Source organism: Aedes albopictus, chromosome 1 (assembly GCF_035046485.1).
Source record: "Aedes albopictus strain Foshan chromosome 1, AalbF5, whole genome shotgun sequence".
NCBI classification, from domain to species: Eukaryota; Metazoa; Arthropoda; class Insecta; order Diptera; family Culicidae; genus Aedes; species Aedes albopictus.
In genome coordinates, this window is record NC_085136.1 from 311,439,970 (window position 1) to 311,459,300 (window position 19,331).

The following is a 19,331-nucleotide window of genomic DNA, read 5'->3' on the forward strand; positions in this document are numbered from 1 at the left end:
TTCCCACTCAAAAACTTGTTTCGACACCATGATGGCGTTTTCTAAAGAAATATTTCACTAGCGCACCTTTAAATTTTCCTACCCAGATTCTAAACTGTATTTGCTCAAATAACAAGATGTTTATGATTATTTCATTAATCCTGCTACAAAATTTGAGCAACCCATTGATAATTAGTTTCATTATTTTCAATTAGAAACAAGTTGAACAATAATTCAATTTTTGTTTTCCAAGTAAAACCACCACATAACTATACTAGGGTGCACACTTGGTGACACTAGCGCCAAAAAGTAAAACAACGGCAAATTTGTACCCCGATTCGAAATTTGACAGCGCCGCGTAATGGCCACATTCCCAGTTATTTCAAAACAACCGTTGCAATGCTTTACACAACTGCACTACATGAGCTTGGACGTCTGTTCTCTGTGGACAAGGCTTAGTGCAAAACTTCAAAAGCGATTTTCTCAAAATCGTACTTTTCAAAAGTGCTGTTGCGGATCACGATATCTTAAAAACTAGTTGAAATACATACTTCGAAAGTTACTCTACAATGTTTCATACGCCAACAAATGTCAATAAAATCGATTACACATGCTTAAAAGTTAAAATGAAGATGGTCCACTTTTTGGGCTCTCAAGGTATGCAACCTCCTAACATTACTTACGCATACGTTTCAATCTTTTGCTCTCTTTTGTACTTTTTAAATCACGAGCCGAAGGTGAACGTGAAAAACACTTCAGAATTATAATGACTTATATTTTACATTAATATTTTTTCCACTGTGGATTACAATGGGAGGCAACTGTTTTATGAATACGTTTACAGCCACTATTTGAGAACGTTTTGGTGTCGTCCTTTGTCATCGCTAAGGCGATTATTTTTCTAAAATAGGAAAAATAAGTTAATACATATGTTCAAAGGTTTGATGGTGATCGATTACCTGATATCCTTTTCTGTCGGTTCGTCTGGACAACCGTTTAGTATGTACTCTTTCTTGATGCACAGCTCTACGTGTATTTGCTCCAGTGGTAGGAAGGGCACAAAATGATCAATAACGTGCGAAGCAATGAGTTTGCTTCGATGAAGACCTCCTTCTATGTTGTATGCTCCAAGCTGGGCGACATGCTGGAAGTCTTTCAACCCGGTTTCATCACGATACCGCCCAGCAACCATTATAGACTTTAGCGTTTTCGTTATTTCAGCACCTATAAGAGCATGTTGAATTATTTTTCCTAAATGATACTCACATAAGATCACAGAGGATCCGTACCTGCGCTGTTCGAGAGAAAGATAAATACGGATTTTGAAAAGTCGTGATCTTCCAGGTCAGAATGGTGATCCAACAGCGACACAATGGGGTCAAAAACTCCCTTCGGCATTAGTTCGATCTCATCAAAAATGAATAAAGAATATGGGCAGTTCTTGACCGCCTCCTTCACCTTTCCAGCAAGATCCTGAAAACAAAAATCCCGATCTTTAAATCACGTTCAATTATGTCGAGCAGAGTTGGTATACCTTGTCTGTAGTTGCTGCAGTGAATTTTTTCACAAACTTACTCCGTATTCCATTTTTGAAGAGTGCTGTTGCCACGAAACCAGCAACGTAATTCTTTCCTGTCCCTGAAATGCAAACAGTGCCATAAATGTATTAGTCTTATGATAAAACACGGCATAACAACACTTCTAATAATCTTGAATGACGGTTCTAGAGTTGTTGGGTGAACCGCAGAAGCAAGGACAACAGAATAGAATCGGAAATAAATGTCACTCTAGCATCCACATGGATAACTGAAAAACTGACGTGGGAAGCAGACCCAGACATGCACGGAAGCGACCATCGGCTAACATTAGTAACCCTAACGGGCAGCGATGTCCCCAAAACCTCCAGGAGGCCCAGATGGAAGTTTGAACAAGTAGACGGGGCTAATTTCCAAGTACAGCTTGAGGATCGTCTGTATACCAACCCCCCCAGAAGATATATTGGATCTCTCCAGCGGCGAACACGATACCCCGAACCAGCCCTAATCCAGGCCGGAAAGCTCTCCACTGGTGGACCGACGAAGAAACGGAATCGGTAAAAGCACGTCGGAAAGCCCTGAGGCGTCTAAAGCGACTCCCGACCGAACATTCGGATTGGGAGAAAATAGCGGACGAATGGCATGAGGCCTGAAACAACTGCAGGGAGGTCATTCAAGAAGCAAAAGATGCTTCCTGGACCACCTTCCCATTGGCGTATCTAGGATTTTTTTTCTAGGGGGTGCCAGTTCCAGTGGCTTCCAATACTACTGCGTGGCGGGAAAAACTAGCCTTCCCACACTTAATGAGCTTAACTTTCATCGCGACAACCCCTTTGTTTTGTTGATTGAACACAATCAGATGTTCAAGTAAACATTTTCAGAGCAATTATCAATTAGGGCCCATATAGCCGATGCGGTAAACGCACGGGTATTCAGCATGACCATGCTGAGGGTGATGGGTTCGATTCCCGGTCGGTCCAGGATCTTTTCGTAAAGGAAATTTCCTTGACTTCCTTGGGCATAGAGTATCTTCGTGCCTGCCACACGATATACGCATGCAAAATGGTCATTGGCAGAGGAAGCTCTCAGTTAATAACTGTGGAAGTGCTCATAGAACACTAAGCTGAGAAGCAGGCTTTGTCCCAATGAGGACGTTACGCCAAGAAGAAGAAGAAGATCAGCAATGTAAATCTTGGAAACTACAAAATATCCACAACATAACGTGATATAGAAGAGATTTGTGTTTTCTTTTCAAATTTCAAATTGAATGAAATTTTGAGTTTTTGTAAAATTTGCTTTAATGAAATTATAATCAGTCATAATTTCTGACTCGTTTTGCGAGGTGCCGAATCTCGACTCCGAATAATCGAGTGCGGCCAATATTACAAGATTTTTTTTAATACAAGAAATGTATGATTTCGGAAATTCCTTAAGGAATATTCCCGACAATTTATTTAGGTAATTCTTTGGAATCGGTAAATTTCTTCCGCAGTTTCTTTGGACCACCTTCCGCAATTTCTTTGAGAATTTCTTCTTGAATTGTTTTTTATTTATTTTATTTTTATTTATTTTATTTTTATTTATTTTATTATTCGCGTTGACGGTACCGTTTGTTATCACGCACAGAAGCTGTCATTCTTATGGGTTTTCGTGTTAGAGCGACCGAATAAGCAAATTTCCGCCATGTTTCACGCAAAGAAGCTGTCAGACTAATGGATTTGTAGTATAGACACTATATAGATTCCATGCTCGAGGAACACGAGTTACTTGAATGTATTGTGTATTCAGTTCAAAGTTTTATTATCTTGACTGTTTGTGAAACTGTTCAGAACAGTCGTTGAATATCGAGGGGATTCTCGATGTTTTCTAAAGAAACCAATTAATCAGCAAATTGGTTCGAGCACATTATTATTCCAAACGTATAGGTCTTCAGAATAACAAACATTAGCAATTATCCTGGAAATTATATAAATTACCTTTAAGGTTGAAGGATTCGTCATTGATATCACCGTCATCATTAAATTTTCGAAAGCAGTTTTCTCGTTCAAAACACAAATGTTCGTTATGAAAATGTATTCACTGGATTCCAGATGGAGAATGAAATACAGTGAATACATTTTCATTGTAAACATTGATGCTTTGAAAGAGAAAACTGCTTTCCAAATTTCAATGATGACGATGATATCAATGACGAATCCTTCAACCTTAATAAACCTTACTTTAGAACATTTAAAACAATTATCGCGGAAAAAACATTTTCATAAATCAGGCCAAACATTTCAATAGGTCCTATCTGCATTTGATAGGCTCTCTTTGCTCACTTTCTCTTTTAATTATTGTAATGTAATGGTACACTTTTCAACTATTTTTGCAGTACAAATCAAAAGACGATTGTTTTGACCATCGTTCATTGCAAGGGGACACTCATAATATAAATAAACAGTTGAGATATTAACGAAAGAGAGGGAAACCAAAGAGAGCCTCTCTTCTGCTGATAGGACCTTTAGACATGTTTGGCCTGAAATGTGTTGAGTGATAAACATTGCATCTGAACACCCCCTGACTCCCGCGCCAAAAAGCTGGCTGCCGGCAACAGCTGATCAGGGCGATCGGTTAGCTGTCCTTGTTCTTGAATGTTTTTGAAAACGCGTTTGCGCGCGAAATCTTTCTCGCTCATTTTTGCTGTCAAATCCGTCAACGACTGCGCTTCACCGACCGTTTGAAACGGTGACTGTTTCAAACGGTCGTGAACAGTTTGGAACTGAACGGTCAATATCCAAAACATGATGGCGGAGCTGCATGTCAAATAAGAAAGAGGCCGCCGCCGTGCCGTCGCGTCGTTCGCCCAGCAGAGAAACGACGGAAGAAGAATCGCCTTCTGCCATAGTGACGCGTTTGCGGGCGCGAACGCGTTATGATCAAAGGAATAGGCTTTTTCAGTTGACAGGTTCATGTATGCCACGGTTTACAACCGCCGAACAAAGGCGCAAACGCTGAACTGTCAGTTTCATATGAAAACTGTCAAAGGCCCCCAAAATCAGCTGTTTTAAAACGTTAAATGAAAAGGCCCATTCCTATGATTGATGTTCTGCTTTGCGGGTACAGCGGTCGTTCGCTCGTTGCAAACCCGCTCGTTGCAACGCTTTTTAGTTGCAAGTCCGCTAATTGCAAAATTTGACAAGCTTTTGCAATTAAAAAGCAATCAAGTGTGAGATTCGTGCTGTCAGTCATGCTGCCAGTGCATTTCGATGCACTTTATTGTCAAAGTGACGTTGCAATTAGCGAATGGCATTCGCTCGTTGCAAGGTAAAGATTTTGCAACGAGCGAACGGCCGCTGTATCGCATACGCACACGCTCCGCTTGACGCGTCACTATGGCAGCGCCCTTATGCATCCTAAGCATGCGAAACGTACAAACTTTGTTCACTGGGGTGATCAATGTTACCCCGAATTAATATTACCCGTTGCAAGAAAATAGAGAGCGAAAAAGGTGCAAAATCGCTAATAGACCTCCGCTGGTATGTTTAATCGTTATGGTGTCTTCTACAATAAGTGCGCGAATTGGCCAAGGAATACTGCGCCGAAAATACCGAAATGATTTTTCTTACAGGCGGAGATGTATGGGCGCTTGCGCGTACAAATTTTCGCGCAACGCATAATAGTATCAGTTTTGATAAAAATCAAATTCCGATCGCAGCTTACTTTGGAAGCTGCGATCTTATATGTAATTTGACGATGAAGTAGCCGTCTGTTCTCTGTAATAAAACTACAAATTAAAAGTCCATCAAATACCGTTTTATGATAGCGTGCTTCTAAACTGAGATACAGTAGACGTTCGCTCGGTGCAAACGGTTTAACTGCAATGCTTTTTAACTGGAAGTCCGCTAAGTGCAACTATTTTGCAGTTATCGCATCGCTATCTGTCAAAAACAAAACGTCAACAGAGTTGCGATGTTTTTCGGATGCACTACAGCTGCATTGCGATGTTTTTGAGTGCAATCTGGCTGCGTCCAACAGCAATTGACATCTATGTGACGGCTGTCAGTCGTTAGTATATTTTATCATTTCGTAGAACATGTGTGCTACTTGGAAAATTCCTCTAAATGTTCCTCGGGAAGTCCTCCAAGAGTTCCTCGAGAATTGCTCCAGGAGTATCCCGAGAATTACTCTAGGAGCTCCTAGGAAATTCCTCCTGGAGTTCTTCGGGAATTCCTTCAGAAGTTCCTCTTGAAGTTTATCTTGAATTTCTTCACAAATTTCTTGGAACTTCCTTTTAGGAGTTCCTGAGGACTTTCTCCAGGAGTTTCTGAGGACTTTCTCCAGGAGTTCCTCGGAAATTACTCCAGGAGTTCCTTGGGAATTTCTCCAAGAGCTTCTCTCGGGAATACCTCCTAGAGTTTCTCGAGAATCTCTCCTGCATTTTCCCGGGAGATCCTCCATCATTTTCTCGAGAATTTCTTCAGCATTTTTCGGAAATTTTTCCAGGTGTTTCTCGAGAAATTCTCCAGGAGTTTCTCTCGGGAATACCTTCTGGAGTTCCACGAGAATTTCTTCAGTTTTTTTTTTGGGGGATAGCACCAGGGTTTCCTGGAGAACTCTTCCAGGAGATTCAAGGGAGATTTTCCAGGAGTTTATCAGCAATGCATCTGCATGTTCGCTATGAATACCCCCAGGAAACCTTCGGGAGTTCCCGGGAAACCTGGAGGAAATCCTGAGCAACTCCCGGGGTTATCTCGAGAAACTCCTGAGAGGATTCCCGTGGAACTCCTGGAGAAATTCCTGAGGAAGTGCCTGGAGGAATTAATCCTCTAATACCCAACCCCGCCTTTAGACGGGGTATAGTTTGACCATTTTTGTTTCGTGGGAAATCAATTTTTTATATTTTTGGCTGATATTTAGGACTGTTTTGTATATCTCAAAATGGTTTTTGATGTATTTTAAAGCGTATTTACATTTTTTTTAAATCATTGAAAAATTGATGTTTTGATCACCTTTTAGAAATCATTGTTTATTTTGTATTGAATCGCTACAATTAACATATTTTAAATTTTTCCAAACAATTATATCCTGAGGAGATCGAATACACTCTAAAATTATTTTCCTTAAAATTACACGGAAAATAATATTTTATATGAAAAAAAAAATAAATATTTCAACAATAATCATAAAATCTCAAAATGTTTTCATCCCAAGAAATCCGTACCCCAAATAGGCTTCCAGGAAAAATATAAAAGTGTGGGGATGTCCAAAAATAAAAATTAGAAAAATCAAAAACTGAAATTCACGAAATCGAGAATTAAAAAGAATCATCTTCCAAAACATGTTTAAATCGATTTCAGATGACGAAAAATGATATTTAGATCAAAATCAAAAATTTGGGTATTAGAGGGTTAATTAAACATACTTCGATGAACTTCTGAACACAGAGAAACAGACGTCACACTCTCATTGCTTCCCATAGATCACCTTTTTAACGGTTGATTTAAATATTCAGTAGTAGGTCGATTGACCACTGGCGGCGCTGATATCGGTTTCGCTCATGTTTGACGTTTGCTCACTACCGCCATCTAGGGGCGGCCCGGCCCAACACAGTACGCTTAGCATTGGGCGATTATGTTTCCGTGACGATGTTTTTTAATAAAATTTGTTCTAAGTGTTACGTCTGTTTCTCTGTGTTCTGAGGTTCTCCCAGTGAAATTCACGAAAAAACTCTTGTAGGTATGACCGAGAATCTTCTGGAGGAAATCTCGAGGAATTCCCGAGGGACTCGTGGAGAAATTTTTGAGGAACTCCTGAAGGAATTTACGAGAAATTCTTGATGGAATTCCTGGAGAAATTTCCGCTGTACTACTGGAGGAAGTCCCCAAGCAACTACTGGAGGAATACCCGAGGAACTCCTGGGGAAATTTCTGAGGATCTCCTGTAGGATCCTCCTTGAGAATTTTCTGAAGATCTTCTGGAGAAATTCCCGATGAACTCCAGTAAGAGTTTTCTGGGAACTCCTTGAAGAACTCCTGAGGAACTTCTAGAAGAATTCATGTGATACTCATGGAAAAAAAAAATTCAAGTGAAACTCATGGAAAAAATGCTGCAGGATTTCTTGGGGAGCTTCTAAAGAAATTCCCGTGGTATTCATGAGGAAGCCATGGAGGGAATCCCGGAAATTTCTTGGAGGGATTCTCGGGAAAATCTAAGAGAAATTCTCGGGAACTTCTTGATAAATTGCCTGGAAACTCCTGAAACGATTCCCGGGGATACCTGGAGAAATGCCAGATAGAACTCCAGAAAGAATCTCAAAAAGATATGTTTTCACAAATAATGCCGTTTTATTTTACATACACTGTAGTCTTGTGCATTCAACCCAAAACAACCCAAACAAGAATTCGCCCAAAAACTAGTACAGTAGACGTTCGCTAAGTGCAACATGTTTACGTTTTACTTACCGAATGAAATTCGATAACTGCAACAACCGACAGATGTCACAAAACTGTCAATTGCTGCAGAATGCAACCAATATGCATTCGAAAAACATCGTATCGCTGTTGACATTTCATTTTGACGGATAGCGGTGCGATAACTGCAAAATTGTTGCACTAAGCGGACTTTCAGCTAAAAAGCATTGCAGTTAAAGTGTTTTCACCGAGGGTACGTCTACCCGTTACAGCAATAAAAGATTCCAACATTTTTACTATGCGTTTTTTTTTTCAACTTACCTGACGGCCCATGGAAGCTAGAAGAAAAAAAATAAACGTTATATTATCTGTATTATGTTGGGACATATGAGATTTTAGAGAACCATTCCATGGTCAAACCACAGAGAAACAGACGTAACACTCAGAACAAATTTCATTAAAAAACATCGTCACGAAAACATAATCGCCCAATGCTAAGCGTACTGTGTTTGGCCGAGCCGCCCCTAGATGGCGGTAGTGAGCAAACGTCAAACAGGAGCAAAACCGATATCAGCGCCGCCAGTGGTCAATCGACCTACTACTGAATATTTGAATCAACCGTTGAAAAGGTGATCCATGGGAAGCAATGAGAGTGTGACGTCTGTTTCTCTGTGGTCAAACCTTCATTAACCTTTATGTGGCCGGCAGGGTACCCGTGTACCTTTTTTGATGATACCCGTTTGACCCCAGGCGAAAAATAAAAGTTCAAAAAATCGCCAACAGCCCATTTCCGAACAGAATTCAACCAAATTTTGAACACAAACTCACACAACACTATAGTTTTGGAAATACACTGGATCAACATTTTCTTGGACTTCTGGACGGAGTAAGGCCGGTGGGTCACTGGGTCAAGTCGGGCAAAAATAAGGCCAAGTACGATTTGCACCCCCATAACTTTCTTCTTAACGAAGTTTTTCTATGGGAGTTTGCACATTCCGTTGCCTCACGATAGTTGATGTTGCTACAGGTTCGAATTTGAGATTTTCCGATAGGTTTCTTTTGAGTTCATGAGATATTCAACATTTCTGAACCATCCAAGTCTACATTTGCGTTTGTTGTTTTCAAATGAAATTAAACACTAGATATTATTCCCTTATTGACCCCATAGGTCATCCGAGACATCTTTTAAACATGTGTTGCCCTTGTAGTACTATTAATATTTCCTGAATATCTCGATGGATTGTCCGAATCCGTCCTTACAAAACATGAACACTTGAAATAATCACCAAGGATTGTTTTCAATTATTTTTATCGCTTTTATTTGCACCAATACTTGAATATCTGTTTAACGTTTGTTATATCAACGAGCAGTAGACATTTTGGACGATCTAATTGAAATCATGCCTTGACTACAGAGAACCGTAGATGGACTACAATTAGACCTATTTGTATGCGGAAAACAACGATTAGCTCCAGAAACCAATACTACATCGAGTTAAAACATGTTATTACAGTTTATCTACAGCTCAGTTAGTTCAAGGCCTGACTTCAGTCAGGCCATCCAAGGTACTCAGGAATCTAGTCGAGGAATTCACTTACTCCAGTTCGATGTAGTATTGGTTTCTGGAGCTAACCATTGCTTTCCGTGTGCATAAAACTCTCATTGTTGTCCGTCTATGGTTCTCTGAAGTCAGAGCATGACTTCGCTTAGGTCATCAAATTTTCCTAGGAAAAGTTGGGCGAGATCTTTTTTGACGCAAGATAGAATATGAGTTTATGTAGTGCACAGAGGTTACACATAGGTAAAACATGTGATTACAGTTCATCAACAGCTCAATGAACTCAAGGCCTGACTTCAGCCATACCATCCCGGGTACTCAGGAATCTAGTCGAGGCTTTTACTTACTCTTGTTCGATGTAGTATTGGTTTCTGGAGGCAATCGTTGTTTTACGTATGCAAATAGGTCTAATTGTAGTCCATCTACGGTTCTCTGTAGTCAAGGAATGACTTCGCTTAGTTTATCAAATTTGCCTAGGAATAGTTGTGAGAGACCTTTTCCCTGACACATGATGGAATGTGAGTTTATGTAGTCAATAGAGATTCTACACTGGCAAAACATGTGATTACAGTTCATCATCAGCTCATAGAACTCAAGGCCTGACTTCAATCAAGATGTCCAGTGTATTCAGGAATCTAGTCGAGGAATTCACTTACTCCTGTTCGATGTAGTATTGGTTTCTGGAGCTAACCATTGATTTCCGCGTACAAAAAAACTCTCATTGTTGTCCGTCTATGGTTCTCTGAAGTCAAGGCATGACTTCGCTTTGGTCATCAAATTTCACTAGGAATAGTTGTGCGAGACCTTTTATTGTATCATGTGTGAATATGATTTTATGTAGTGCACAGAGGTTCCACACAGGTAAAACATGTGATTACAGTTTATCTCATGTTTTATGTACTGTCAATTAATTCAAGGCCTGATTTCAATCAGGCCATCCCAGGTACTCAGGAATCTAGTCGAGGAATTCACTTACTCCAGTTCGATGTAGTATTGGTTTCTGGGATTGTACGACATTTCCCCGAAAACCAGTTCCCCGAATGAAGTTTCCCTGAAAGTTTTTCCCCCGAATGTACCATTTCCCCGAAAAATGTTTCCCCGAATGTACTGTTTCCCCGAATGTACCGTTTCCCCGAATGTACCGTTTCCCCGAAAAGATTATTGCATATGCTATTTAACATTGACCCTATGCACAACTAAGGGCATCCGGTCTTTAGGACGAAGTACGCCGGTCTTTAGGACGAAGTACGTCAGACCGAAGTACGTTAAGCCGAATGGGTTGCGAAGCTGAAGTTCATAGGGTAGAATGGGTCAGTAGGCCGTCTTCTTAATTTTCTTCATAAACGATGTTAATATTTGTTTTCGAAGGTCTAGAAGATGTATGAGTCCCTCGAGTGTTTTACATTCCTCGAATCTAGGGAATTCTAAGGATACTGGGATATACTTCCATGATTTTACAATATTCTTTTATTCTTTTCCCTTTTCTCACATAGATGATTTCTTGATGTTGATGTTAAACTGTTACTGAAGAACTGATAATCAACCCAAGTAATATGTTGATAGGCAATTAGTCTTGTAGAGGTTTTGAAAACCGCCATAAATCTTTCTATCTATTATTTTGGTTTTATTATGGTTCTGAAAACTTCTTCTAGTGTATTTGACTAAACAATGCTACTTGGGAAGTGATCACTCTGCCAACATTCCATCAGAAAATTTCGCCTCTTTTTATAACACGCAGTTGTTTTTAGTTGCAATATTGCATAGCTTATTGACGGTAGTAATTTACCAAACCACTGACTGTCCCATGACAGATTACCCTTCTTTGAGATATCGGCTATTCTTTTGAGTATTGGGTTATACATATATGATCAAACTAGGTTTTTTCTTGGCTTTCAACTCAATCGTAATGATGCTCGTACGGCGTAATGATACTTCCGGCCTAATGATTGCAGCGAAACGTACTTCGGCCTAACATACTTCTGCCTAAAGATCCAGCAGCGTCTTTTTGGCTAGATTGATAACCTTTCATTTAATAAAATTTTCCTTCTTTCAAACATAGGCTGTTCTTTCAAGATGAACTGCTCAATCAATCATCAGTAATTTGACTGCTGCTATATTTATACATGTTTATTTTTTTTGTGACCGACTGTTCTAGTAGGTATCTATAGGCGGTCTAGTAGAAATCTTCATCAAAGATTCTCCCTTCTTTCATCATATACTGTTCTTTCAAAATATTGCCGGCGGTCTAACTACTAGTATGTTCTGTAGAAATGTTCCAAACGCTACTTCGGTCATGATTGATCCATTGATTTACAAAAAAAAACTGAAGAGTGCTTAGCTTCAAATATGTTTGTCAAACAAATTGAATTACATTAACTTTTGTTTTAAAGCCTGTTAATACACATTAAAATTGTGCTCATAGACTTCCTTCGCTAGCAAGAATACTTTAAGACTTAAAGTTGAAGTCATCTGGATTATGTGTTTTACAATGATAATGAACTTTAGCAGATTACTACCACAATCACGATGACTCGTTTTACAGGTATTATGCGTTTAAAGGGCGTTTTCATCGATTGGAAATTCAAAAATAAATAGAAAGAACAGCCTATGAATGAAAGAAGGGAGAATTATGATGAGCGTGTTCTTAATTGAGTGCCATGTCATTTTCAATCAGTACAACAGAAAAGAAAGACCCATATTTAAAAAAAAGCAAACCTCATTGAAGCATCATGAAGAACATTATATCTCGAAGAATTCATGGTAAGAGGGAATGCACAATATCAATGAGATGTGAAAATTTCCATGATCTTGAAATCTTTCTAAATACTACACATCGGCACACTTTGTACTCAGGCTAACTTTCCGCTACTTCGTTTCAATGACTAGTTCAGACAATGGAAGTAATCAAGAAAATTATTAGAAATCAGTACTAAAAATAGTATTATAAATATTTCGGGGAAATGGTACATTCGGGGAAACGGTACATTCGGGGAAACGATACATTCGGGGAAACGGTTCGTTCGGGGAATCGTTTTTCGGGGAAATAACTTTCGGGGAAACTTCATTCGGGGAATTGGTTTTCGGGGAAATGTCGTACAATCGTTTCTGGAGCTAACCATTTCTTTCCGAGTGCATAAAACTCTCATTGTTGTCCGATTATGGTTCTCTGAAGTCAAGACATGACTTCGCTTGGGTCATCAAATTTTCCTAGGAATAGTTGTGCGAGACCTCTTGCGATAGAATTTGAGTTTATGTAGTGCACAGAGGTTCCACATAGGTAAAACATGTGATTACAGTTTATCTATAGCTCAATGAACGCAAGGCCTGACTTCAGCCAGGCCATCCCGGGTACTCAGGAATCTCGTCGAGGCTTTTACTTACTCCTGTTCGATGTAGTATTGGTTACTGGAGCTAACCGCTGTTTTCCGCATACAAATAGGTCTAATTGTAGTCCATCTACGGTTTTCAGTAGTCAAGGCATGACTTCAATCAGGCCGTCCAAAATGTCTACTGCTCGTTGATATAACAAACATTATACAGATGTTCAAGTATTGGTGCAAATGAAAGCGATAAAAATAATTGAAAATAATCCTTGGTGATTATTTTGAGTGTTCAAGGTTTGTAAGGACGGATTCGGACAATTCATCGAGATATTCAGGAAATATTAATAGTACTACAAGGGCAACACATGTTCAACAGATGGCTCGGATGGCCTATGGGGTCAATAAGGGAATAATATCTAGTGTTTAATTTCATTTGAAAACAGCAAACGCAAATGAAGACTTGGATGGTTCAGAAATGTTGAATATCTCATGAACTCAAAAGAAACCTATCGGAAAATCTCAAATTCGAACCTGTAGCAACATCAACTATCGTTAGGCAACGGAATGTGCAAACTCCCATTGCAAAACTTCGTTAAGAAGAAAGTTATGGGGGTGCAAATCGTACTTGGCCTTATTTTTGCCCGACTTGACCCAGTGATCCACCGGCCTTACTCCGTCCAGAAGTCCAAGAAAATGTTGATCCAGTGTATTTCCAAAACTATAGTGTTGTACGAGTTTGTGTTCAAAATTTGGTTGAATTCTGTTGGGAAATGGGCTGTTGGCGATTTTTTGAACTTTTATTTTTTACCTGGGGTCAAACGGGTTAATCTCGATATTTACATAATTACCCTACTAACAAAAGTAGCTGCATAAAAGCTTATGAAGCAAACGCTCTTGGAAGGAAGCTCTTATAAACTCTTATACAGCAAAAATGTTAGTTGGGTATTGAGAGTAGGAACACAGAGAAGGATCCCAGTAGGAATCCTAAGAGGAATTCCTGAAAAATCCTAAGGAAAATTCATCAGTAGGTCGGCTCCAAAAGGACCAAAATGCGTTGATAATATTTTTCTTTGATTTCTTACATGAATTTGCATTTAAAGTTATGCATATAGTATGCATATAGTATGCATATAGTATGCATATGCTCAGCGAAAAAAACTAGCGAAATTCATCGAAATACCTTATGAAAATTTGATATAACTAAAACTTATGGATGCCATAATAATACCTTATGAAAATTGATCGTGCTTGCTATGACAAATTTCATAAGATAGACATATGAAAAGAACAAAAAAAAATCTTAAAATGATGCAGACTGGATTCGATCTATGAACGTTGGGATCACCGAACCCGTGTTTTATCCACACGGCTACCGACGCTTGAGAATACCATGTTGCCACAGAGAACAGACGTCCAAGCTCATGTAGTGCAGTTGTGTAAAGCATTGCAACGGTTGTTTTGAAATAACTGGGAATGTGGCCTTTACGCGGCGCTGTCAAATTTCAAATCGGGGTACAAATTTGCCGTTGTTTTACCTTTTGGCGCTAGTGTCGTCAAGTGTGCACCCTAGTATAGTTCCACCAAGAGAATGCGTTGGTTTTACTTGGAAAACAATAATTGAATTCTTGTTCAAATTGTTTCTTATTGAAGATATTGAAATTAATTATCAATGGGTTGCTCAAATTTTGTTGCTGGATTAGTGAAATAATCATAAACATCTTGTTATTCAAGCAAATACAGCTCAGAATCTGAGTAGGAAAATTTAAAGGTGCGCTAGTGAAACATTTCCACAGAGAACAGACGAACATGCTCGAACAAAATTGCTTGAAAATGTTGTGTAAAGAAAAAACAAGCTCAGTAGCGACATCGACGGTGACTTCCCCACTCAAAAGCTTGTTTCGACACCATGATGGCGCATTCTGAAGAAATATTTCACTAGCGCACCTTTAAATTTTCCTACTCAGATTCTGAGCTGTATTTGCTTGAATAACAAGATGTTTATGATTATTTCACTAATCCAGCAACAAAATTTGAGCAACCCATTGATAATTAATTTCATTATCTTCAATAAGAAACAAGTTGACCAATAATTCAATTATTGTTTTCCAAGTAAAACCAACACATTCTCTTTTTGGAACTATACTAGGGTGCACACTTGGCGACACTAGCGCCAAAAAGTAAAACAACGGCAAATTCGTACCCTGATTCGAAATTTGACAGCGCCGCGTAATGGCCACATTCCCAGTTATTTCAAAACAACCGTTGCATTGCTTTACACAATAGCACTACATGAGCTTGGACGTCTGTTCTCTGTGATATTTCTTCAGAATGCGCCATCATGGTGTCGAAACAAGTTTTTGAGTGGGGAAGTCACCGTCGATGTCGCTACTGAGCTTGTTTTTTCTTTACACAACATTTTCAAGCAATTTTGTTCGAGCATGTTCGTCTGTTCTCTGTGGCATAACCACATACTCTGATATGACCGTTATAAAGTTTTACACAAGGCAGAAAGCGAAGATAGACGTCTGTTCTCTGTGGCATAATTGCCGAGATTTGGCGAAAAAAAAATTAAGTGTGTAATATACAGGGTGTTAGGTTCATGAGTGCAAACTTTTGAAAGGGTGATAGAGGACCATAAATGGTGAAAAAAACTGTTCTACGCATATGGTCAAATCACAACCGTTACGTAGTTATTGAACTCCCCATGTTATTGACTCTTATTGCCTTAACTGGCTATAACTTTAAAATGATCAAACTTATCGCAGTTTTTTTACCCTTATTCGAAAGATTATTGAATTTTCTATCAAATGGCATCTTTGAACCGATTGGTTTAGTTATATAAATAAGTTTTCTAGAACAAAACGGCTAAAAATAGCGTGTTTAAATTTGTTTTTGTCAATTATCTTTGAAACATGCGTAATAAATTAAAATTCTCTCTTTGACAAAGTTGTGGCCTCTGTTCCACTCTACAATTTGTTCTTTGACGCTAAACTTCTAACTCTTATCGTTTTCTTGCAATTTTGATTTAAATGTGCGGCACAGTGCGCAAAAAAGTGCTTACCATGACGATTGCAATTTTATGATCTGAAATGCGACGTTTAAATCAAAATTGCAAGAAAACGAAAAGAGATAGAAGCTTGATGTCTAGAATGAATTGTAGAGTGGAATAGGGGCCACAACTTTGCCAAAGAGAGAATTTTAATTTATTACGCATGTTTCAAAGATAATAAGGCAATCCATGAGACAGATGCGATCAGCTGATATTTTTTGTTTACCATGTATTTTTTTACACTCGATGATCGGGGTGACAGTTGAACACAAAGGAATTTGTTAAGCACCGACGACACTTGACGAAACTTTGTTAAGTTGTACTCACACTGTGTTTACATTTTTGGCTGTCACCCCCATCGCGAAAAGTCGTCATGGATTGCCTTATTGACAAAAACGGATTAAGACACGCTATTTTTAGCTGTTTTGTTCTAGAAAATTTAGTTATTCAACTAAACCAATCGGTTCAAAGATGCCATTTGATAGAAAATTTAATAATCTTTCAAATAAGGGTAAAAAAACTGCGATAAGTTTGACCATTTCAAAGTTATAGCCAGTTAAGGCAATAAGAGTCAAAAACATGGGGAGTTCAATAACTACGTAACGGTTGAGATTTGACCATATGCGTAGAACAACTTTTTTCACCATTTATGGTCCTCTATCACCCTTTAAAAAGTTTGCACTCAGGAACCTAACACCCTGTATTAATTATGCCTACCTCATAACCAGCGGCTTGCGCGATGATTCAATTTTGTCGAAATGGGCTCTGATAGCGTTGACCACCACATCCTGAACAATATGTTGCCCAAACACATGTTTTTTGAAATAAAGCTCCAACGCTGTGGAAAACAGATCATTATGAAAATCATTTGAAACGAACGGATTGGAAAGTCGTTCACATACCTGCTGCACTAGACTTTGGATCAGGTTTACGACAACACTCATAAATTCGGCAATTAAGCGAAACCGCAACAGCCGCAAGACCTAATGAAAAAATCAACAAAGTTAATGAAATTAAATCTAATTTAAATAGCACTAGTCAATTACCTGTTAGACTAGCCCCCACTATTACTCCCGTCGATATCACTATTGCATTACCACACAATATTAGCGCCAGTAAAACTGACAGAACGAGAAAACTAGGTTTCATGCTTATTTTAAATATTAACTGTTCAAAATTGCACGTTCTTTCTTCGTTAGGATCCGTGCGAAAAGAAGCACCACTCAATACGGTCACTGCTGAGCTGGAAATGACCCGCTTCTGTTTTCTGTTCTTGCCGTTCCTGATGCTGGATGCAAGCTGCCTGCGAGTCGAATGAAAATCAAATGTGGGGGTGGTGGGAGTATACTGTACAGGCGGGGTAATGGCCCGTTTACATATTTGCTAATTCTACGTGACAGTTCATTTTCGAGCAGTATTGGCGTCAATTTAGCGCAATGTAAACACTTTTTAGCAGACAATAAAATTAGCATGACAAAATCAGAAGCTTCTGAATTCGGTGCTAAAACTAGTGGACAATAATGAGGATACTAGATTGTCCGACACAATTAGCATCATGTAAACGGTCTGCTAGACGAATTGTCAGCTAATTATGCTATCACGCCAATTTTATTAGTAGATAGGGAAATGTTTACATTACGATAGTTTGATACCAATACAGTCGGACAATTTATTGTCCCAGATTTAGCATCTAAATTTTTAGCTGCAATGTAAACGATACTAGCGTGGAATAAATTGTCCGACAGAATATTGTCACGCATTATTATCACATATGTAAACGGACCATAAAGTGAGTAAACACACGTTAAAAATTCTGCACGCTGATACGAAGGGAATGGCACTTGAATTCGCACTACTTGCCTATCAATTCGTTATCATTTGAATATCACTTGGAAAGGAACATCCAATGCCTCTTCAGTTTTAATGGAATCGCTTCAACTCGCTGTTGACAATATTTTGATTTAAAAACAAAAAAATAGTTTGTACCATACCCAGATTTGATACCAGGACCTTCACCGTTTCAATCTTCAGTCTTACCACTACATACTCTAATTCACAACTGTGAGAAAGCTGTTAATCGAAGCGAAACACTTTCTACCATCTGTCATCTATATTTACTTTCATGTCTAAAGCAGTCATTCTCAAATCAAGAACTTTTCGCTTCAGATCTAATAGCTTTTTACAGTAGTGTACAGTAGACGTTCGCTCGGTGCAAATGCTTTAACCACAGACAAACAGACGTAACACTTGCAAAATTTCCATCGACCACGCTTTTAACGATCATTTTAAATTTTCATAGTTGTGGCTTTCACAACCAGAGGCGCGCGCAACGTTTTTCTATGCGTTTGACGTTTCACACTAGCGCCTTCTGTTGACGATATTGCACAACACAGTCATTCGTGCAATTTTCCCTCCAGGTGATGGTAGTGTGAAATGGGCGATGGATTTCCATGATAATTGCTCAAGGTGTTACGTCTGTTTGTCTGTGGTTCCACTGTTATGTCATATTTTAATGTGCATTTGTAGTGATTCATTATTTTTCGTAATAGGTTCTCATATCTGCTACCAGATGTCGCAGTGATCGTTAGCTACTGAAAAATAAGCAGCGTTGGTAAAAACTTAAATTCCTAAGCTTCAATGAATCATTGTTCGGACCACAAAACGAAGCTAGATTTCCATTACTATATTGACAGATAATAAATATTTTACCTGATACGAGCGGATCGCACCACGCTGCTGATGCCTGTTGAGCAGACATGTCATGTGATTCTGTCGATTGGTTTGGAGTCTTTCCGGGTCCATTCACGCACATCAACGCCACTAACAAAGAAAGTCACCTTCGAACTATCTGTTCGCAGTGCACTGATAAGCGTGGGTGATACCAGCAATGATCTAAACCGTCGGAAATGTGTTTGTTTAGAAAGAATAGTGTAAACTTTTCTATCGTTGGTCATCACGCCAATGACACGGCAGTCCTAACCAAAGAGATGTTGACCACAATGCCTGCCGTGCCACTGATGTGTTAGTCATATTCAATACTCTTATCTTCGCTCTTCTCCTGTAGTGTTCTGATGCGCCGATGCCTGAACCAACAGGCTATAACTACAATTTTGATTGAGTTTCTTTGCACAGATTATCAGTACCTATTCAATTATTATAATTGCAGGTTTAAACATGCATCATCTGGAAATTTTGGAATAATGTTTTGTAATTGATGTTGGGGTACTCTTACTATTTTCGGCAGGTTTTCTAAAGCATACTAAACTCAGATCTTGCCTCAAAAATTTGCCTACTGTACAAAATAATACTACCGACGAAACAATACTGCCAATTTTCGAGCAGTTTGGCGAACAAAAGCCCCTCATGCAGGCGAGAACAACAAATAGTATTGTACAATATAGAGATTATCACTAGTATCACCATTATTCTACCTAAATTAAAGTCCTAGCTTCATCTAAAAATAGAGATCGATATTCGATATGTGAAGTGAAGAT

At 38.9% G+C, this 19,331-nt stretch overlaps 1 protein-coding gene across 2 annotated transcripts; it reads right to left on the bottom strand.

Moving 5' to 3' along the window:
* Positions 1-733: 733 nt before the first annotated feature.
* LOC115257284 (torsin-like protein) lies at positions 734-17,939 on the bottom strand. 2 transcript variants are annotated; one of them, XM_029856736.2, is made up of 9 exons: positions 17,829-17,939; positions 16,884-17,140; positions 16,740-16,820; positions 16,555-16,675; positions 8,228-8,244; positions 1,514-1,617; positions 1,269-1,452; positions 939-1,203; positions 734-880 (listed from the first exon to the last, which is right to left on the bottom strand). In XM_029856736.2, the coding sequence occupies exons 2-9, from the start codon at positions 16,984-16,986 to the stop codon at positions 763-765; spliced, it is 993 nt and encodes a 330-aa protein (XP_029712596.1). In that variant the 5' UTR covers positions 16,987-17,140; positions 17,829-17,939; the 3' UTR covers positions 734-762. The 2 variants fall into 2 exon arrangements, with proteins under 2 accessions (XP_029712596.1, XP_062703125.1); XM_062847141.1 differs by having other exon boundaries at positions 16,884-17,136; positions 17,694-17,888.
* Between the last annotated feature and the right edge of the window lie 1,392 nt (positions 17,940-19,331).

Excerpts from the sequence above, each read along its gene's own strand:
- LOC115257284 (XM_029856736.2), bottom strand. The coding sequence starts at position 16,986 with ATGAAACCTAGTTTTCTCGTTCTGTCAGTTTTACTGGCGCTAATATTG. Across the intron at positions 16,821-16,883 it reads AGTGGGGGCTAGTCTAACAG|GTCTTGCGGCTGTTGCGGTT; the intron begins GTAATTGACTAG and ends TTTTTTCATTAG. Across the intron at positions 881-938 it reads CCGACAGAAAAGGATATCAG|AAAAATAATCGCCTTAGCGA; the intron begins GTAATCGATCAC and ends TTCCTATTTTAG.